Here is a 23,954-nt window from a genome sequence, read left to right as displayed (position 1 = left end):
TCAGAATAAACAGAATAAACGAAAGAATACTTCCACAACTGATGAAATTTTTTTCTGAAGTTTTTTTTCACAAATCATTCTTTTGAAAAATTAAAAAAAAACTATTATTTTCGAAATCTGAAAAATCGAGATTTGAAAATTATGGGCGGGACAAATCCTAGGCGCCAGGTCACCACGGAGACTAAAAAATTGGTATTGGCACCTAAAATTCTCTTTGTGTAGTTACTAAATAGCACGCTGAGAGCAGCACAAAATTTTTAGAATTTATAGCAGCGTATCTGCCAACATGAAAGAGGGTCAGTATGCCCTGAGAAGAAGTCAAAATGATTATTATTTTGGACCTTTTTCCTTCAGGTAGAAATTTTTTTGAGGCCTAAAAAGTTTTCCTGGCGCTCAGATTTTTTTGCGATCCGTCCAGCCCTGTTCTAATATCAAAAGTTGATTGATGAAATCTGGAATAGTGATTTCTGAAATTCATAGAATATTCTGAGAGAGAATTCAGATTCTAAACAATTGATTTCTGAAATTCCAGATTTCGTTCTTGAGAGGTATTTAGGGACTCTTCAATTGGGAATAGCCCAATATACAAGCTGCTACCAAAAATGGGAATCACTGATTTGAGCTAGATTAAACTAAGTGATCCGATTAATTACAGGAATATCTCTCTTTGCTGCTGAAATAGCTAGATTGAATGTCATAGTCAAATAGTCGATCGGGTATGGCGGTGATTCTCAAAGTGTGCGTCGTGGCTCCTAGAAGCGTTGTGGCGAGCTGTTGATATCGATGTGTCCCTGTTCAGTGCTTTGAAGTACTTCTTAGTTAAACTTTTCTGGGGAGCCACGGGTGGCAAAAGTTATCTTTTTTTTTTTTTAGAACCACTGGAGTATGGCAAACTCGGGTGGTCATCGGTGCTCTTTGGCGTTTCCCCAAAGGGTCCTCATGTATATAAGAGCGTATTGAAAAACACTTTTTCCAACACAGGAACAATTTTGAAACTGGTTGCTGTGGGAAACCGTTTTAAGTGGGCTCTGATGTACTTATTTGACTGGGAAACTTTCTTACTCGTTCTTGCTTTCTGGGAAAGAAATTTCTTTGACTTCTCTATTCTTCCCCCCACCCCCCCAATCCATAATTAAAAAATCTCTTTCCGTAGGAGTCTACCTTCCCACAATTTTTTAGTGAGAACGCAAGAACTTTTTCATGTGAAGTAGTCGTATTTGCCATGATCACTTGAGCATGTCAGGGAAGAAAAGTGATTTCAAATCATGATTTCTCCCACTCCTCACAATCTATACTGACTGCTTTCACGTTCGAACAACACAAAAGTGCGATGCTATAAGACTTGACTTTTTTTTTCTTCTTTCCTCTTCACTTTATTTTATTACAAGCCCTTCTCACGTTGTCAGATTCTACGAAAAACTGGAAAGGATTTTTATTGGAGGGGAGGTTCCCATTCGTTTCCAACCGCCTACTTCCCTGAGCTACTATGTGGTGGGGGGAGACTCATTGTGTCCTTGTAAGATGTGAAAAATGCCAAAATTTCTCACCAACAAAAAAAAAAAATACAAGCGGATATAACGAGCAGATTCACCGTTTTCCCAAGAGAAATCATCACCTATATGTATATAATACACACAGATAGAAGGATCTTCCTCAGTGAAATAGCGTTGTTGCAGAAACACTATAGAAAAGAACTAAATGATAGTGAAAAAATTAACGAGCAAATATATCGATTTCTTCTCAAAGAGGTATTGAACAACGCCGGCAGATAAAAGTCACATATGATCAACAAAGGATAGCCAATTACTTTTATAATATCATTCTTAAAGCAGGATGTGGGCTTTGTACATCTGAGGGAGACTTGGATTATGACAGTATTTCATTCCCATATGAAAAACAGTAGGATCGTCTATAATTTCACCCTTATATACTTGTGTACAGTAGTGTTTGAAGGAAGTTCCTCCATCATGAAACTTCACACCAAGTAAGACTTAAAAGATAATGGGGTGATTATGGCTGTCATGTATAGAAATGTTTCCTAATGTCCCTCAACAGCGCTGCGCAACTAGGAAAAAGGGGGGGGGGGGTGTTGTTATGGAGTCCCGGGTTTAATAATTTTCTGTTCAAAATCTGGGGGGGGGGGCACCAAAATGGACACTGGCCCCTGGTGATAGAGTAGATTTTCGTTTCTAGTTGCAGTGCTGTCTCTCAATAACCATTTATATGAGCTCTATTACAAATCTAATATCTGCTTATTTTATAGCAATTCCAGGGTTCCCAGCAAAATCTGCTTGATCATTAAACCCTGACCAAAATTCAAAAATTTCCCCGACTTTCCTAGGCCAAAACTAAAAAAAGAAATATGATTCGAAATTTTAACATTCCAAATTTCGAATTTTTGTTTTTCGAGTTTGTTTTTTTCCACTTCATAGAACTTTTCCCTGGCTTTTGCCAAATATTTTATACATTTCCCTGAAAAAAAAAGCAGGGGTGGGATAAAACAGAATTAGCTTGTATTAAAATTTTACCCATAATTCTAGAATTATTTCTATGATAGTTTACATGAGTTTTAGGAAACGTCATTAATACTTGTTCACACAATGGTATGGGCTGTTCATCTCAGCCATAAAAAAATAATTTATTGAATTATTAGTTATTAAAAATCAATACAGTATAAACAGAGTCCGCAGAGGTATTTGAAGACCTGGAGTTACACAGAATTTTGAATATTTAGTTTTGGGAATAAAAATAGTATGGCACATGGGTATGACCTAGACAGATTGATAAATATAATACTAATAATAGAAGAGAGTCAGCATAAAGTGTGAAATGAAAAAAATACTAAGAAATCATAACAGACAATATGGTCCACACAAATCAAACCATAAAATTACAAACTTGGTTTCTGACATAGATACATTTCCTGAAAAAAAAATAGGAATTTCAGAAGTAACTAATTTTTGAAATCTAAAAAATTCAATTCAGATATTTATAAACTTTTCTGAAGGATTCTGACAATTTCTCTAACATGAAAAATCGATCAAACAAACAACCATAAATTGTAAACCAGAAAGTGTTGATTATTCTAAAGGGAAAAAAATATTTTTTGAGCTTATGGTTGAATTTTTCCACAGCTGAAGATATAAATTATGTACGTGGAAAACGAAAAATTTGAAGTCATGCCATTGAGCAGTTCCAAGTTACAATTTCAAACTATACAGCAAATATTTCCTCAAATTTGGATATTGCTGTATTAGTAAAATCTAAAAATTGAGATGTGATTAAAACCATTTTTTACTGTCCCCAACTTTTGATCTATTGAGGGTTCCTATAAACGAAATAATGAGTTTTGGTCATTTTATTTGCTAGGAAAAACTCATTTAAGAAAATAAAAAAAATTAAAAACATTATACAGAAAAAAATTTAATCAATTGAAAAAAAAAACTCTTGAATTTAACAGTAATAAATAGAAGAAAAATAACATTAAGTAATTTTTCCAAAAAGACTGAAATTATTTACCTACTTGTTGGTGAAATTTAATGCTACACACAGAAATGAACAAATTCAGAAACTAAGAGAATTTTTTACTCTTTTTTTATTTTTCTTCAAATAAGATAATAAACAAAATTGCTATAAACGATAAAAAAATCTCATTAGTAATATATGGTTCATAATTTTATTTCATTTATTAATTTTACATTTGTTAACTTTCGAATCAGCTCCGAATGGCAATATCACCGCAAGTCCTACAAATTTTAAAATCACCATGATCCACAAACATATTTTGTTTTAATTTTTCCATTTGAATCTTTACACCATTGCTCATCACTCCATTGCTGTCTATACACACATCATCACAGAAAAGTTTGTCTTTTTCTAAACTATCTACAGACTCGCTTTTAATAGATTTATTCCACAAGTGCTCCAAATCATTGGCGGATATCCTTAAGAATTCACTATTGTTGCATTCCTGGATGAGAGAAAAAAATATGGATGAGTGAAAATGCCTGACAAGTAATACTGAAAAGAATTTGTCAGGAAAAAAGATTTTGAATATGATACATCATCTCATTTAAAATAATAAAGTTGTCATTTAAAATAAAGTAGGATAATAACATAAAGATAGCAAACCAGGATCTGAAGAAAACAACTTAGACGAATTTCATAGCTGTTAAAAATACAGGGATAAAAGTAACAAAGTTCCGAAGGAATTTTCGAACACTTTTTGAACATGAAACATGTATAATTCTGAAAACAAAAATGCATTAGGGCCATTTCTCTAGCAATGATTTTTTGTATGTTTCCCCTCACTCCCACAAAGACCTTGGAAAGAAGCATCTTTACCACCAATTTATAAATCTAAGACAAAACCAAAGAAAAATTAAGAAAATATTTTTCCTATGTACAATGGATGCATTCTCACATGCATGAACTCCAGAATTTTGCCACTGGACTTATCCCGTTGCCGAGATCTCTTCCAGCCCAGCTTCGTGGCAGAGTCTGCATTCTCACATGCAAGGAAATATCAGATTTTTTCCAATCTGTAGCGAAAGACTAAAGGCTTCAGATTCTTGATATACTATGAGTGTGCCATAAACATAAAAAATGTCAATCTAAATGTGCCAAAAGTCCCCTCTGTACTCAAGGAAAGGACAGAAGTATAATATGACTTTCTCTGGAGAGGAAGATTTCAAACCCAACTCGATCAGTAATTGTATGGCGCTATGACCGAAGTTGGTGTGTGGCAAAAAGAAAGGACGATGACAACATTTTTTGAACACGAAGCATGCAGCATAATTCTGAAAACCAAAATGCATTAGGGTCTTTCATATACACAAGCACAACACATCCAGGTATGCACCAATTAGTTAGAAGCTCTCGAAAAGAATGTTTAGGAGGTGTAGCTCCAATTGGTAGTAGTGGTGCTGTGGTGGTCAAATGGCCATAGTGATGGACTTGCATCGTAAGGCCCCAGGTTCGAACTCCACCATCACCACAGTTGTGGTCGGCTGAAGTTGGTTTTCTGTGGTTCCCAACTTCAAGGCACAAATGCAAGCTGATCTCTCCTTTGAAAAGTCTCGCCACAGACGCAACAGTCCTACAAATGGTACAAATGTAATTCAATCATTACACTTCACTCACTTCTTTTCTGAAATATAGATGGCAGCACTGAAAAATCATACATAATACTAGATTCGCACTCAGACTGTTAGGTACATACACTTACACTTCCAGCACAACTCACTAGGTATTAAATTGCCCTTAGATGGCGATAGGCCTGAATTGTACTCCGTGTGAAAGAAAGAAAAAGAAGAACGAAGAAAAGAAGAAAGAAGATTGACCGTCTCAATCATGAAGGTAATTATTTCAAGCATTTAGTAAATAATTATGGCCTGAATATTGAGTATAAATCATTTTGAAACAAAAAGAGATAGACAAATACTTTCCTCATTAAAGAATAAATTGAAAAATTTAGCATCAAAGTAATTAAAAAAATTATTTACGCCATGCAAAAATAGGGGGGAAAAAAACATACCATGCATCGAGAATAAATAGATTCTTTAGCAAACTTTATGTTGAAGTGCTTGAATATCTGTGCAAGGGTTTTTCTATCGAGATCAGAATCTTGAACCAAGTACATTCTGTCCTCTGGAAATACTTTTCGCGCCTTTGATTGAATATGAAGAAAATCAATTAGTAATCAATATTTTAACAAATTGAAAGTTTGTGTTGTATATGAAACTATAATATCTATTATATTTATTCATATTTCTTTTTAACATCTATTATATACAAATTGAAAGAGGAAAATCACATAGAAGTCAGAATATATTTGAAACTTTGAAGCAAATATAATCTGGACAAAATGATAAGATCACTGAAATTGGCAATACAATGATACCTCAAGTTTTTCAGCGCTGATAAACATTTTCTTCTGCGATTTATTATTAATGCAGCACATAAATAGGGATTCAACTAATGAACATTTTAGTTGACATGGATACAAACATTCACATAGCGTAGCATAGCAATGATGTGATATGAATTTCTGTGACATTTGCCAGTGGCACCAAGGCCGTATCGGAGGGGGGGGGGGGGGCCTCACAAATGTGAGAAAATGATCAAAAAAGAAAAATATTTTTTCTTTATTGCTCTGTCACTTTGGTCACCCCCCCCCCCCCCATGAAATGAAAGTGGTTTCCCCTTCGAACAAAATTTCTGGCTATAGGCCGGAGTGGCACCAGAGCCGGGGGAATTTTGTAAAACAGGCATGAACACAACATACACACACCCTAGAATTAAATCACAAATGAGACAATTTCCAGCATAAAGCACAATCTGATCCAATAGGCTTGAAGCAGTTCTGATACCTATGGTCTCATCACCCAATTACTGATGCACTGATTCCACCCAAGTTAGAATAATTTATGTTCGCTTTGGTATCTCTTTCCACATGTGTACCCCCTTCTCTTTCGGCAGATTTTTGAACCATTTTGTATAAAATGCTAGATTACGCTTAAGATTAATCTATTATTAAGAAATGCTTTTAAAATGAAACCTATATTTTCAATGTTTTTAGTAATCACGTTCTTCAGTGCAAAATCTTAGCATCAAACTGAATAGTTTTACATTCTAGGAGCTTATCTTTTCCATCTGCATGCATGAGATAGCGAAATCAGCTGACCACATCACCTATATATAAGAAGGCATCTACGAACTCGACTGAGTTGTGCACATAGTGTAAAAGATCATCAATTCTTCATCTTTCTGTAAATTCTCATTTATCCAATTTCATCCTGAAGTGAAGGCTGTTCACTTCAGCCTTCATCTGGTTTTTGTCTTTTTTACAGCGTTTCTTAAAGTATTTTATAAAACTTATCTTCAAATTTTGGGCAGAATGCAGAATGAATTAAACGACTTTCCTTGGAAACCTATGGGAAATGGTGTTTCTTCTAACAAGTGTGTTTCCAGAATGAATTGTCTTCGTTAGCTGAGGTACCACTGTATTAATAATAATTTGCCAGAAAATGGAACTGAAAAACTTAATATCTATCATATCCTTGTGAATGATACAATATTAAATTCCAATGGCTCTGTATAATTTTTTTCTTATTTAAAACACCATTCAAATAGCTTGAAATGACAGTTTTTTTTTCTTCAAAAAATAAGAATATAAATAAGTAAGAATAAAATTTTTCAAAAATAATACCTTTTCTTGATTTTCTTCTGCACAAATGAGAATTCTGGCTTCATTTGCAAACTAAAATGAATGTGGAGATCAATAAGGAAGAATTAATTCTAGAAATTGGCAGAGTTGGTGTTACCAGTAAAAGGCATTTTTCTAACAGTGAAAAAAATATTTATAAAATCACTGATAAGTGGCATTGACATAGAAAAGGCAATGGATAAATATACAGCTGACAATAAGATCAAGCGTAATGAACAGTGTTGGCCATGTTTATTGTGTTTAATGATAAGCCATCAAATGTTCATCCACGTCCAAGCTTTTTGTAGCAAAATTAAAGGATTATTTTTTGCAGGGAAACATGTTATTCACATTCTCCTTAATATGAATGGGGAATTTATCAAATCACTCACAAATTTATCAAATTTATCACTTAATCAATCCCCACAATCTCTTATTCAGTTGAACACTCATCTTACATATATCTTCTGCAGCATATTTTATTATGATTGTACCAGCTATCTGAAATTTTTTGCATTTTTGCACTGTTGCAAAAATATTTCCCCATGCTGACAATACCAATGTTGCCAACGATAAGATGATTCGTCAATTTTTAAATAAATTTTTAATTTTTCACAGACTTTTTGCCCCCTCTGTATGTATATGTTACTGCCAAACCCCAAAGTGCATTGGCCAAAGTGCAAATTGCAGAGATGATTCTGACTTTGGCTAGCCATTTTGCAAAGTGGCCTGAGATCCCTGGACAAAGCTCAGTGTGCTGATGTGAGATGGCTCAGTAGGAGCCAAGTCCATTTTTTTTTAATCGCCAACATGTGATACATTTCTATATATGGCAGCTTTATTCCATGTGATGAGAGAGAAAAAATGAAATTTGAGAGAAAAAACTGTAGAAAAATAATTATATAAACATAGTTTTTCTTCTAAATTTTGAAGATAGAAAATTATTACAGCAACATGACTGTGGTTTGATGAATTGCCATAACTCTAACGTGAACATAATTATCTTGAAAAAATACACCAAAACTTGACAATGATCCTGAATTATGCCTTTTGTTATCAAACTTTGGCCAAGGATCACCGGCCACTTCACCAATTTTGGGCTTTGGCAGTAACATATACACACCAAATGATGTAACGAAGAATGATAAGAAATATATAAATGAAGATCATTTTTCATAACTTTAGCAACCTTCATTCTTCATAAAAAAAGTATTTTTGGACAACTATGGAAAACATATCATGATATATACACACCTAGAGTTTTTAGGGAGAAAGCTTTATGTGCTACATATTTGTAAAAATGTAAGATTGAGTAAATAGATAAGTTGAAAAATATTAATGTGTAAAGTAAATAATAAACAGCATACATTATGAGACATCATAAAACTCACCTGAAGAGATTCTTCATCGCTTATTCCTTCAAAGCTTGCAAGAATTTTGACATCAGCTCCAAACATGCGCAACTGCATACCAAGGTCTTTTAACAAAGAGTCAACAGCAAATTTCAAATCACCAATAATTACAGGTGGAGAGAAACTAAAGCTGCTATGGCCTGATGTCTAAAATTCAAAGAAAAAATATAAAATTACACAGGATTTAATAATAATGTTTAAAAATAGTTGAAATTAGAATAATTTTTTCCTCATGGATACATTAGGGGATATTCCAAAAGTAAGTTCCCCTTTGTTTTTCACATTTATTTATGCAATATTTACTTATGCAATTCATGTCACTCTTGTGCTACTTATCTTGTTTCATTGATACTGTACACATGCCCTTCACTGACATTCTTGATCCTTCCAACATGCTGTTTCAGGACAGTCTGAAATGTGTATTATTCATTTTTTACCATTTCCCCTCTTCAGCTTATATATCTCCATGCGAAACTTACTTCAAGATGTCCCTTGTATATATACATATATGAACACATACAGGAAGTCTCAACTCATAAAAACTTTGAGGAAAAGAAGAGAACATAGATATGAACCATAAAACCAAGAATCTCTTCAGAAAACGACTAGCAAGTGGCTCCTGGACTATTAGGCTATGGTCTACGACATTTTCTTCCTAACGTTTCACCCACATCTGTGGTAGGCATCTTCTGAGGTTAAACGGACATAGGTCTCTGCGAAATGCAAGAAAGTACAAAGCCTTTCTCGCTATGAACCTTTCTCTGCCATGGTAGGAAGAAAATGTTCAAGACAATGCCTAATAGTCCGAAAGCTGCTTACAAGTCATTGAACACCGGCCATGAAAGCCTCCAATAATTACTCAGAAAACCTTTGTCAGGGGCGGCGATTTGCTGCACCCCTGTAGCAAATTGCAAATGTAGTCGGCGAGCACAGTTTGAGAACCCCCTAACTTAGGCTACTCCCACAGTTAAAGGTTTGAAGATATAAAAAGTGAAAGTTACCATTTTCCATCCCTTTCTTATTCTCAAAACTCTAGTCATGCTTGTGGTCATTACCATAGCTTTATTAAGTTGGTGTTCAAAGTTGATATTGCATTCTTCTGCTTGCGATTTTAATTTTTCAAACATCTGTACAAGGCAATTGGCATCTAAAGCTATTGAAAATAGATCAGATAATTTAATTAGGTACTTAAGTGACAATAAAAATGTTGAGAATAAATGGAAGCAACATGGAACTGTTGATATTTTTTGATTGTTAAAATTACAAAAAAGAATTTATAACAATAAAAGTAAAAAACTTTGATTTCAAAAATAAGTTTTAAAAATTGCGCTGAAAGCACAAAAACTCATGACTGAAAATATTTCATAGAAAATGTTTTCTAAAATACTTCAGTTAATTAATGATTAATACCTGCATACTGAATCTGGGAATCAGTCAGAGGTCTTTCTTCCCAATTGCAGAATCGAGCTTCTTTATTCAACGGTTTGCTAAGAATGATTTCACACAGCTTACTTAGACCTTTCATTCCAGAATGAACAGAGTCTTCATCGCTGACTTCTTCCTCATAAAGACTTGCCATCTAGCATCCATATTTAAGGAAAATCTTAATGAATCCTTTTATAAGAATATTAAAGAATGTAACTTAAAATGACACACTAATAAAAGGGGGAGATACTTGATAAATTTGGTTGGCATCAAAATTCACTTTGCTAGCAACTCGATACCTAAGTGGCTGTTTTTTATTGTTTACTAAAGATAGACTCCAGTGCAAGTCCCTGCATTCTGTTTTCTTATATATTGACTTGGAGTTATGTCGATGTACAGGTGCAGATGTTATGGTGCTAACAACCTATAACATAGTTGGTATAGTATGTCATGAATGTCATCTCCATTACATAAGTTATTTTCTTCCACTTATTATTTGACATTTTGATGTTTGATATCCCAGAGTTTTTGTTAAATCTCCCATTATAATTTTATGAAAGTGGTTATTTTAAGTAAAAGTTATTTTTGTGAATGGAAAAAAAGACACCTCTAGCTTAACTTTCTATTTTCATTCTGTAACTGTCGCTCTTTTCCTTCCCGATTGTCATCTTGCACCTTTCCAGAATTTTCTTCACTTTGGTCTCGCTCTTTGTCATTAAGTACGACTCATCATTTTCTGTACTGCTCAGGACCCTTAATTTTTATGATACCCCCTATATCCAATCAGTGACACACTCTTTTTTTTTACATACTTTTTCTCTCTCTTTGGAGTGGCGTAAGTTTTTTGTTTTCAGCAGTTGCCCACCCCAAGTCATTCTGTAATGTAGATTGAAAATAGCTCTGTCGGAGAGTTTATGTTTCATAATATAGCTATTACAATATGTAATAATAAAATAATAATGACATAACTATAATGTCATGTAAATGGCATTAATGACATATTATAATGTCTATGTCAATGGTTTTCAACCGGTGCTCTGTGAATCCCTTAGGGTTTCGTGTGCACTTCCCAGGACCTCCGGGACCACTCGAGGAAAATGAAATAAATCAGTAAATAAATAAATAAAAAGAGGACTGTATATGGAGCTCTGCCATACAACTTATACACTAAAAAGAGTTCTGAGAGTCAAAAAGGCTGATAATCGCTGGTCTATGTTATAGGGTGTTAGCACCATAACAAAGATAATGTAGAACAATGTGTTAGTGGTGGGGAGGGGGTGACTTGTTGGAAGCCATTATTGGAATACAGCCATTTATGGAATACATCCATTATCTCCTAAAATAAGGTTTTCTCCCAAGGCATGGGGCGACTGTCCCTGTAACTCTGCTTTGAATCCATGTCATTGTCTGAAAAATATTATTTTTGCTTTGGTAAATTTTAGAAATTTAACTCTTAATTATACTAAAATTTGATCTATCAGTTTTCAGCTAGTGTGGCTAGCCAGTTAGTAAAATAACAGTTTTAACTTTAAGAAAACGAAGAATAAGGAAAGGAAAACCCTACAAGCACATATAGAAAATCACCTTATCATAAAGAAAAGAAACATCAATCATGTGTGAAAATGTGATTGGCTGACCATCGTTTCTAGTGATTTCATCAATTAACATCTGAACATCTTGCATTATACCACACCCTGTGAAAACAAAAAAGAACACACACAAGCTTTAGTCATAAAAATATTTAACAAACACACCGATGCATATGGTATATTTATTAAGTAATTGCTCAGCAGCAAATTTATTACATCTACCTACTTAAAATTTGTGGTGGCAATCTTTTGCCCTCAAAGCTACTTCAATTACCTCCCTTAGTATAAGCTGAATGAGATGCTGCTGCACTCTTTGATCCTGCTTTATTTGATGGTTCTAGATTAGGCTGTACAATATCCTTTACAATTTTATGCCATAACTGCTCAATATGTAGATAAAATGGATCTTGATAAGTGAGCTTTTGTAACATTTCATATTGACACATTCAAATATTTGCATGCCAATTTTCATAGCTGTAATTTCAGTCAACATTTATACAAGTCGATTTTTAAAAACAAAAAATTATGAAAATAATGTTGGTTGTAAAAGTTGGCCTATAATGGTACAATTATTCAATCATTACACTTCCCTCATATTTTGAAAAAGTGATGGCAGATGGAAGCACTATAACAAGTATTACAAGTATAACAAATTTCACATTAGGTTCACACCCATGTACACACACATTTTCCAGTACGGCCCAAGTCTTCTTCAACCACCTGCTTATATCTCTCCATTGAGACAGAGAAGCGGGCCATGATCTGGCTAGGAAGAGGTTATAAAAGTCCAAAATTTCTGAAGTTGCATATTTCTTGACCCAATATTATTTACCAGCACCCCTCCTCTCGCCCAGTGAATTGTCACCAAGAAATTTATCATTTGTTTCACAAGAGTTACTTCTGTTCATAAGACATTAAAATAGAAGGGAAAAAAAGGTTAAAATTAAAAAAATAAAAAGATAAGCATCAAATAAACATATAGTAATATCAACCATAATTTTACCTAATTTTATAATTTCTGGATTACTAAACAAACTTTCCATTAACTTGGACCAGTGACGGGGATGAGTATATAATGGATTAAGTGAAATAAGATCCAGGATATAAACTTGGTCCTGCACTGCAAGTTGTATCAATGATAACCTGCAAACATGGAAGGAATTATTTCAAATGGAAAAAAAAGAAGTTTGAAAATTTTTCAACTTTTTCTGAAATCGGGTTTTGGTTAAAAGTTTAGTCAAGATTGGTTAATTTAAAAATATTACCACAAAATTCTATGCACTGTTTATTTCTAGAGCACAAAATTAATGTATAAATGCTTCAAACTGATAACTAAATTGAAGATATACAGATTTTAAACAGAATACTCATAGTACAAAGGAAGCTCTTAACACATTTAGATTTCTACCAACTAACCAACTAATTTTATTAATTGCAGTTGATAGATTAGATATTTATTTGTGTTATCAAATGTCAAGATATCCATCACATGAGAAGCTTTCACATTTACTAATATTAGTAGCAGAGAACAAGATGAATCAGAATAATTTTACATTTGTAGGAGGAGTCGAGCATTGTAATCAAAAGCTATAACTTCTTTTCAGTTCATTGGTGTGTATGATTATCTAAAGAAGCTGTGTATGTAAGATCTAAAACAACTATCTAGTAAAGATATAGTCAACTGTTTTAGGGACGGAAATAATATAACTATACACATACCTTGTTCTATCTGATTTTGAACGCAGAGGTTTCCATTCTGAATCTAGACCAACGACTTTATGATTCTAATAATTAAAAAATATGAATTATTATTAAATTATTTTGAAAATTATAAAAAGTAATAATTTCTCAATAAAAACATACATGAAAAGGTGATAGAAAATAGTTAACACCATACAAACAATTATTATTAAAAGTGAACTTCTAATATTTTTAGAAGAGGGACTTATATGCCCCTTTCTCAAAATCACTTTTCAATGCTTTCAAAATTAATATGGGTATATTTTAAACCAATTTTTAGTTGTGAGGCATTGTATATATATTTTTATTCATATAAACTTCTTCCAATTATATTAATTAAAATTATTATTAATTAATTTAACATAGTTTTTGAAAGCCACAGGAAATTATAGTACTCAAAAGTTTAATTACAATCAAATTATCTTGAACAATAAAAACTTACTGTTTTAATATCTTCTAAGCAATCAAAGAAGTCATTTTCACTAGAAACAAGTTTAACAGCAGATTTTGGCAGTGCCAATGTTAAAAAATCGGCAGTTTTATTCAACTTTTCAGATTCTTTTCCACCAACAGGTAGATTTGGTAAGGAACCTAGACTGCATTTAACAAACAAATTACTATATGTGAAATGACAATTCAGTTTATAATGACAATTCAGTTTTTCAGTCATATCTAACAAGTTTGCCTTTCAATTATCTAAACATACAAATAAACAGCTTGAAACAACAAATACATTAAAAAAATTGGCAAGTTTGTTTTAATGCATCAAGCTTAAATAGACATGTAACATTTGAAGTGGAGTACAAGTGGTAAAGCCAATTGAAGCGATAAAGCAATAAATCACTCTTTTAGATGCTTATATTATCTTCAGCATCATATTATTAGAAGATACAGAAAGAATCATAATGAATTGTTTCATAAAAAAAGGTATATCTAATTTTAGGTACATACTCAAAACGATCTTCTTTATCTATCAAATCTTGTGGCCACTCACTTTTTGGGACATCAAGAGCCTTAGCAAACATGTACGCAGATTTAAAATCATTTATAGATACCAGTTTGCATAACAAAGCTCTCTGGTGCTCAGGGTCTTTGCAATAATCCTATAAGATGGAAATCAGTTATTATGACACTTCTTGAGCATAAAAGCTACTGATAAAGGATAACTATCCACAACTAGAAGTGCTGTTAAAAAAATTCAAACTGTATTTTGTTTAATCTAATTGATAAGAGATGTAAATGCAGTGATCACTATAAGCATTTTTTAAGCTTCTAAAAATAAATTATCAATCTACTTTCACACATTACTGATGAAAATGATTCAACAATTTAAATACATTACACCTTTTACTGAAATTTTAATTTTCTATATTACCAGGAATTTCAATGTACCGATAATTAGAATGTGTGATATTGCTGAACTTACCAGGATTTTTTCATTCAAAGTAGCATCTGGCTCTACCTGCTGCATAGGAAAAAAAAATTTTATGACATTTTTTCAAATATTTTCCAACTATAGACAAAGTCACATAGACATAGATCTTTGAATGATAATTATGAAAAAAAAAAGTGACCTATCCAGAAAGATTGGCAGGAATGCAATTTACCTGCTGTGGTGCTTATATTTTTAGAAACATGGCTGAAAAGCTTACAGAGTGCTTGTGTTGATTTAATTTTTTTTCTTGAAGGGTAGTACCTCTATTGGGCAATATTTAAACATTTCTAAGCTGACTCATGTAACCGCCTCCATTAATTTTTTTTTTTCTGCAGAGATCTGTATTTTCTATGCATGGTACGACAATATGCCTTACGCATCCCCATAGCTCAGTTGGTTAGCCCAAGATATTTCCTATGCTTACCTATGGGCCATTCAAGTATTACGTAAGCAGATTTTTAGCCGTTTTTGACCCCCCTCCCCTCCTTGTCAGCAAAAGTCAGTAAAACACTGACCCCCCATCACCAAAATTTTGTCAGCAGCTTAGAATATTTCATATCTTCAAAAAGGGTGGTTGATGACTCAAGCAACCTTCAAACCCCCCCCCCCATAAAAAGTAAGCAAATCCGAAACCCCCCCCCCTCGATGCTGACGTAATACTTGAATGACCCCTGTACAAGAAATACATTTTTTATACACTATCATTAAGATGTTATGCCCGTGATTTTGAGCTTTACAGCATGCAGTTTGATCCACAAGCCTTACCAATGTTGTATTCCCACCAAAGTAGCTCATATAACAATATGCAGCAGGGACTAAGAACGTACTTCATATAAGTGAGACTGCAGATTGATAAATTATATTCTGATTACATTGAATAAATCTGTGATTCATATAAAACTTACTTGAAGTTTTCTCCGAATTAGGAAATTCAATGTGCCATAGCCTTTAGCTCTTTGCAAGTTAGGACATGTTTCTGAAATGTAAGGAGTTATACACAACATTACAAACATAATATTGAACATTGAAGGACCGGACACACCTCGCTTTCCATCTCAGAGAGATATCGAAGCTTTCCCAGGGGATGGGTGTATCCGGAAATTTATTAATTTATGTGAAAATAACAATGATATACATATATACAATAAATAATCTGGAATAAATAATCGTACAAATTGTTATCATATAGCATCATCCACAAATGTAATATTGCAAAACAATATTGTATTGTATTATAATACAGTCAAATACCGTTATAGCGAAAATCGCTTTATAACGAATACTTTTTCAGTCCTTCAAATCAATTTACATAGAAACAATGTATTGTGCAATTCCGGTATAACGAAATGAGAAATTCAATATAACGAACTCGAAAACAAGAGTCCGAAAAACAAAAGAGTCAATCTTCATCTACTCTCTCAAAATTTTTGAAAAAATCGGAAGAAATTGAAATTGCAAATTTGAACAGTGCTTATAGGATCTCTTAGAAAAAAGATCTAATTTTCGAATTTACAAGATGTGGATGCAGCTGTCTTTACCTGGTTTCAGGACATTCGTCCCCAAAATGTGCCAGTTACCGGCCCACTCATAGGAGAAAAGGTTTTAGAATTCGCGCGTGCTTTTGGATGCGAAAACTTTCAAGCAAGTGTTGGCTGGCTGAATTGTTTCAAAGAACGGTATGGTGTGGTAGCAAAACAGATTTGCGGGGAAGCAAATTCAGTTGATATGAAAAGTGTGAATGAATAGAAAGCTGGTGAAATAGTAAAAGTAATAAATTATATGATCCTTCCGATGTATTCGATGCAGACAAAGCCAGAATCTTTTTTCAACTGTTTACCTAACAAAACTTTCACATTTAAAAAAGAAAAGTGCATTGGTGGAAGGTACCTTCCGTACCATTTGTTTGAGCATGCATATACTTTGGTTGTTTCCTTGGCTCCCGCAATACTTGTGCGAAAAAAAATTATGGATTATTTTAAAATGTTAATTACCGTATATACTCGTGTATAAGCCGACCCCCCCCCCCACTTCGGGACCACCAAAACCGCAATAAATTGAAAACCCGTGTATAAGCCCACCCCAAAAAATCTGCCCATTTTAAAGAAAAAAAATTCTTATATTTTCATAGAAAATGAAACCTGCGGAAATTTACAACAGAAAATGATTCAAACTTTTTAAGCCGTTTCTTCTGAGTCTCCAAGCTCATCGTAATCCATCAGATCATCATAAGGTGTGGGTCATCTTCGTTTTTATCCTCATCTGGGCTGTCATTGCTATTGTCATTTTCAAAGAGGATATCATCTTCAGTTCCATCCATCGCATTGCTGATGCAACACTTTTTGAAGGATCAGCGGAAACAGAATTCCATGCCTCCTGTACCCATTGGCACACTAGGCCAATGTCAGGTTTCTTCAAGGCACCACTGTTTGTAGTTTCTTGATCATCGGAACTCATCCATTCAATCCACAAATTCCTCAAATAGTCTTTGAGAGGCTTGTTGATGCTCACATCTAAAGGCTGTGCAAACGACGTTAGCCCACCTGAAATCAAAGCCAATGATGTTTTCGATTTTTTTGCCTTAGCTTTGACATTATCGGTTCTGTGGAGTTTGAACATATCCCATACCAATAATGCGGGGCTCACTATTTTCTCATCAAAAACTGACCCGAGTATAAGCCGACCCCCCCCCCCCCACTTGAGGAACTAATTTTTCCACAAAAAAACTTGGCTTATACACGAGTATACACGGTAAGTAAAACTCATGCAAAAAACCTCAATGCTCAATTCATTTGAGTTGCTTTGTGTTATTTTTAAAATTCAGCTTCATTCTTTCTATTATCTAGAATGTAAATAACTATTTTTTCCCCTTAGAATCAAATTCTGCTACAATGAATTTTTTTTTTTTTTGCAAATGTTAAAAATTGGAAATTCCTTTATAACGAAGTTTCGTTATAACGGTCTCTTGTTTCGGTCTCTTGGAGTTAGTTATAATGGGATTCGACTGTATCATATAAATAAATTTAGAATTCAAATTGATAAATTTAGAACAGGGCTTAACAAATCCCAGGCACCAAGTCGCCCTGGTGACTAAAAATTATAATGGCACCAGTAACAACAAATATATGATTAAAAAAGAATTGAAGTTTGATTGCCACATATTTTTTTCAGAAATCATGTTATACTTGTCTGCTAAATCAGCTTATCTGCTAATATGCTAAGGATATCGAACGTTGCAGTTCGAAATGTCCAATAAATTATAGGTCCTCGCTACATGCAGAAAACAACCATGTTGTGACCAAAATAATCAAATGATCGTGTTTGCTTATATTTTCGTTCTTTCAAACTGAGCACAACTCTGGTCTATCTCCATGGGCAATTTACTAAAGAATGTTTTGTGCCAAATGTTTGAATGTGTGTACCTAACAGTTTGAGTGCATATATAGTGTTGTGTCTGATTTTTCAGTGCTGCTATCTATATTTAAGAAGTGAAGTGTAGTGATTGAACATTTGCACCATTTGTAGGCCTACTGCTCTCTGTCGCGAGAATGTTTAACGGGGAGATTGGCTCGCATTCGCACCTCAAAGTTGGGAACCACAGAAAACCAACTTCAGCAAACCACCACTGTGGCAAAGGTGGAGTCACTATGACCACCTGACCACCACAGGAACTGTCTGCTTATATGAAGTGGGGGAGGGGGTCACAAAATCCTTGGACAAGTCAAAGAAAATATTATCCAGACTGTTTTTCTAAGGTGAACAGGGGGCAGGGGGAATGCTTGGCTCTTATGAAATTTTGCTGGCACCTAAATTTTTCTACGATTCACCATTGAGTATTGAAAAAAAAAGTTCACACATGTAATTATGCACGACAACACCTGTGCTTTTTACAAAGAATAAGAAAATAAAATTATCAATGGAAAAGTTCTGCTTAAGGGAAATGTAGAAGGGTTTTTTTTTCTCACCCAGATTGATATGAGACATCTTCAGCAATTTTGATAGGAATCTGCACAACTGCTTAACATCTATTCGCATATTGTCATATCTCAATACAGAGCTTGATTTGGCATCCCCTATTATCTCATCCAGTGTCTTAGCAAGCTTTAACTGAAGTTTTGGAAAGCCACTAAGGTATTTCATTGCTAATCCATAATACTTACCCTCAAAGATTAGTGGCAACAGGAGCTGTAAGAAGCACATAAGAAATAGAAGAAGAAAACACTGATTCAGCAAATTAAAAACAAAAATAACAATGATAATAAAATATAATAATATTCAGATAATGATTCGAGGAAAAGAATAAAACACTACAGTGAAGCATTTGCAATTATTTTGGGTAAAGCGAGAATCATATAATGTAAGCAACTTCAAGTTATGATTCAAAACAAAAGCCTTTAGTGCAGTGTTTCCCAACCTTTTTTATTTTGTACACTCCCATGTAATGGAGGTCAGTGTATTGCAGACCCCTTGTAGAGAATGTCAATCTACTGTGAATCTCCTGCAGGGAAGGTCAATTCAACCCTCCCTCTCATAAAATCCAAAATGTATTGTTTTTATAATTAGCAAATCATAAAAATTTGAAGTAATAAATTAAAATTTCACAGCATTGAATGTATCATTCATGCAATGGTAGTAAATGAAAATTATTTCCGCAGACCCTTTACAAGATACTCACAGACCACAGATTGAAAAACACCGTTTTAGTACATATTAATAATACACTCCAGACACACAAATTGGGGAAAAAAACTTACTTTTTCAAGAGGAATATCTTCTTGAACACCTAATATTACGACACAATAACTTGCCTATAGGGAATGAAAATTTTAATGTAAGTCAATGAACGATAATCAACAATGCTAGGCTATGCAGGTTGGGTACAAAAGAAATAAACTCAAACTTTTTATAGGAAAATATATATTATAGATGTATCGAGATCTATATGCAAATCACTTATATGTTTTTATGCCATGTGTTTAAAAGACTTTTCGTGCAATTTTCTAATACTTACAGAATAGACTAAACAAATTCACCAAAAAAACTTTTTAACAGGGAGATAAGCTCTCATTCGCGCCTCAAAGGTGGGAACCACAGAAAATGTATGATAACCACAGCTACATAAATTTCACAAACAAAAATAAAAATTTCACAAAAACCTCAAATCAAAAATTTAGCATTTGTTCATAAAAATGGCACATTTTTTTAAACTATAACTATCCCCATATCTACCATGTCACGTCATCAAAAAAAATATTTTAAAAAAATGATGTAGGTGTTATTGTGGCTTCAGAGGGCCAAAATATCTATATGCTATTAGGCTTCATTCATTGCATTGGATGTCATGTATAGAATCAATTTATTTGAACAATTACCTACTTTGTATTTTTGAAATATATGACATCCATATTTGTTATGGGCATCTTTTTCTCAGCCACCTCGTTGAGCATTGTTGCCTGTTGTGGATTTGTATTTGGTGTCAGAACTCAGAAGCGAAAGTCAACTGAGTTCGTATTTTATGGCCAAAAATGACATTTTAGAAACTGAAGGAAGATTACCTAAACCAGACACATATTTAGCAAAGCAATCACATGCAACAAAATAATCTGGTTTAAGCGAGGGAATATTAGCTTTAAAAAAGCATTGAAAAATCAATTTTCGCATTTATTCATAAAAATTTACATTTATTTTGTAAATTTTGCTTTATTGCATTTATTTTGTAAATTTTTCTTTATTGCATTTATTTTGTAAATTTTGCTTTATTGCATTTATTTCGTAAATTTTGCTTTATTACATTTATTTCATAAAAATTCTGCATTTATCCCATCCATTTTATAAGTACAAAATTTACATATCCCAAATAACTACATTGAATGTCCAGCCCTGCACTGAGACATTTATTAGCAGACTCTGAAAGACCATGGGAAAAAAATCTTAGTCAAAGCATTTGTAAAATGAGTTACTCATTGACCAAAGTATAACAGTATGATTCTCTTTCATATATCTGAATAAATACAGTGGAGCCTCTCGATAATGACTCAATCCACCATGGGACCAAAAATTTTGTTTGCTAACAGGGAGTGCTCGCTAATGGGGAGGTATGATATACAAAGGAAAGGTATGATATACAAAGGAACCTTGTTCATTTGACTTTCACATTTATATGAAGTATCGCTTAACAGTTGCAATGAGGATATTATTACTCACAGCAAAGTAATTCTTCTCAGCAATGAGTTTATCTGCATATATTTTTAGACTTGTTTTGTCTTGAGATAATTTAAATAAGTCACATAAGAGTTGGGTCACATATTTGTCTTTAGCCATCATAGCTATTTCAAGTGCTTTTTGTTTTGATTCCAAGGACAGAGTGTTTATAGCACCAGTGTTTTCTTCCAGCCATTTCCCAAAAGAAAGCAGGATTTCAAATGCCAAATCAAAATTCTCCTGAGCAATAGGCTGTAGAGACTGTGATATTAATGACAGCGTGTAAGAATAACAATTTTTCTGAGCCGAGAACTTTTCAAAAAGGAACTGTTTCAATTTGGTTTGGTTAGCTTCCTTCAACCACAGTTTCTCTAGATTACTAAAATCTGTTTCGATACTGATGATCTGGAACCGAGGTTGGACATGAGCTGCCACAGATGAGCATGCGAGATAAGAGCTCTTTGAGTATCCTCCTCTGCACTGTCTATGAAAAAAATACAAAAATGAAAAAAAACATGGTTACACATAGAAGAAAAATGACAAAATTTGAATAATCATCAAATAAAAATGATTAAACATTACAAAAAAATAGTTATACTATCAATGTTTGTTATAATGAGACTCCATGCTATACAGGGTGATTTAGAAAAGATGGTAAAAACTGTAAGAGGTGATAGTACACACCAATACAAACAATTGTCATCAAAGAATGTATGGTCTAACATAAAATGGAAACACAAAAGCACATTTCAAAACAGCCGCTTTGCAAATGTTAAAATGGCATTCCTGCTGAAATTTATCGGGAGAAAAAGAACACCATGCATGTAAATGTAACCTGGGGAAGAAGAAACTGTATGCAAATCTGCATCACAGTGAATAAAGGGTGTAATAATATCCAGTGTACCTGTACTCATTACTCAAATATGCGCCTTTGGCTTGTTAACTTTTATATTTTTTCATGGATGGATAATCTCTAATCTTGTCCCACAAGAGTTGGGCTGACCGGGCTGTAGCCCTAGGGCCTTAGGATGATCACCATTTTTTTCATGCTATAAGTTCACTATACACACCATTGGCATACGCAAAAGGGGGTTTTGGGGTTCTAATCCCTCCCCTGAGCCAAAATTATAGTGCCATTTTGCAGGGAAAAAAAGTACCCCCCCCCAAGAAAATTCTGTGTGCGTACACCTATAATACACACACAGGGGCACTAACAAGGTCCCAGTCTAGATCTAGATGCCTTGCCCTAATATGATGAAAAAAAAAAGCTTCAGTTTTTACAGAAATTAGTCTAATACCAGAGGAAGAGAGTCTAGTTTCTTGCCCAAAATGCACTGCTAAAATGGTTTCAAACAGTGATAGCCACAATGAATTTTTTTCCCCGTTGATTGAGATTTTTTTATGTTACATTTCCTTTTATTTTTGGTTATTGTGTTTATTGTGTTGGGGGTTAATGAATGTTGTCAAATTTTTTTAATGACCATTTTCAATTTGTACGATGCTGAAGATGTTTGGCAGACAAAAAAAAAGTTGGGTCACCAAGCGGTCAGAACCTTGGTGTAATTAGAAATCACCACAATTTGGAGGCAGCCTCACTTAAGGAATCTTAGCTACATATTTTAATGATAAAATTTGTTCTTATTATATTTAATAAAAAGATAAGATTCCATAAGCGAGGCTTCGTCAAATTTGGCGATTACCAATTTAATGAGGGTTTTTGCCCCTTGAGGATCTAGAATTTTTTTGCTAGCGAACATTTTAGACATCATGAAAATCAAGATGGCAGACAAAAAAGAAATTCTGTAATTCTTTATTGGCAAGCTAGAACATGGCGAGGGGGAAACCAATGAAGGAAGTATTGACCACAGGATTCACCACCCCATTACGTTTGAATTTTGTATTCCTATTTCGGCAACCAAACCCATAGGCGGAGGTAGACTTGGAAGTCTGGGGAGCACAGTCATTACTGCTGGGGGGGGGGGGCGAGATGATGTCAATTCATATATACATTAGATCAGTCGACTCCACCTTTGATGCTGGGGGGGGGGGGGGCATGCCCTCCCCCCTGTATTTCCGCCCATGACCAAACCCAACCAAATTTCTTGCTCCGATTGTTGTTTGAAATCATGCTAGTGGCACATTTCGGGAAAGAAACAATAATTTCTTTTCCAGGTATGCAGACTTCTGTCAAATGTACGCACTCAGACTTTTAGGTACACACACTTACACTTCCGGCACAACTCACTCGGTATTAAATTGCCCATAGATAGCAACAGACCTGAGTTGTGCTTGGTTTGAAAGAAAGAAAGGTTAAGTAGTAGGCCGCTATAGTGGGAAGGGTTTTTCATCTGAATAAAGAATGCTCATCCGTAAAAAAAATTCTGCCAATTGCTCAATAAATTTCAATGATGACAAACATGAGACTTAGGACACTGGTGACAATAAGAAATGAAATTTGCACCAAAATTTCAAACGTATAGCATGTTGGCTTCAAAAACATTATTGTTGCTTAACGTAAGAATAAGTCAAAGTTGGCTTCAAAAACATTATTTTCGCGAATGAAAAATCTTGAAAAGAGACAAAGCGCCAAGATAATCAGTTGGCGACGAAAAATAATCACCAAATTTGGCGCGACCTCACTTTATGGAATCTTACCTTATAACAAATAAGAGCTTAATCTTTGATAATCATCACACCGTAATTGATTGGGGGGAATATTTATTTATATGCTAATTTTTTTACTATATTTAGTAAATACAAAGAAAAAGAAAATAGGTATTCATTGAATTTATGTGGAAAATATTTACTTTTGACTTCTTATTAATCTTCTCGCTGCCAATATCCAGCACCGGTTCATCATTTTTATTTATTAATTAAAACGGTTCATATTTCGATTAGTAAATACGGACGGCTTTGACTTAAACATGTGGATATTTTACTGTGCAATT

General features: G+C 33.9%; 1 protein-coding gene across 1 annotated transcript; it reads right to left on the bottom strand.

Moving 5' to 3' along the window:
* Positions 1-3,607: 3,607 nt before the first annotated feature.
* On the bottom strand, positions 3,608-23,936 carry LOC149086963 (exonuclease mut-7 homolog). The gene is made up of 17 exons (XM_089231170.1): positions 23,814-23,936; positions 21,010-21,490; positions 19,560-19,613; positions 18,771-18,990; positions 15,714-15,784; positions 14,800-14,838; positions 14,325-14,476; positions 13,816-13,969; positions 13,353-13,417; positions 12,637-12,776; positions 11,629-11,738; positions 10,030-10,198; positions 9,621-9,772; positions 8,599-8,766; positions 7,211-7,261; positions 5,537-5,668; positions 3,608-3,970 (listed from the first exon to the last, which is right to left on the bottom strand). Exons 1-17 carry the CDS (start codon positions 23,864-23,866, stop codon positions 3,716-3,718), a joined length of 2,466 nt encoding a protein of 821 aa, XP_089087296.1. The 5' UTR covers positions 23,867-23,936; the 3' UTR covers positions 3,608-3,715.
* Between the last annotated feature and the right edge of the window lie 18 nt (positions 23,937-23,954).

Source organism: Pholcus phalangioides, unplaced genomic scaffold (genome assembly GCF_987345545.1).
Source record: "Pholcus phalangioides strain wild (caught in Gottingen) unplaced genomic scaffold, Ppha-v1.0 ptg000004l_1, whole genome shotgun sequence".
In the NCBI taxonomy this organism is placed as follows: Eukaryota; Metazoa; Arthropoda; class Arachnida; order Araneae; family Pholcidae; genus Pholcus; species Pholcus phalangioides.
The sequence above is the reverse complement of the archived record's forward strand: the minus strand, read 5'-3'. Positions and strand labels throughout refer to the sequence as shown.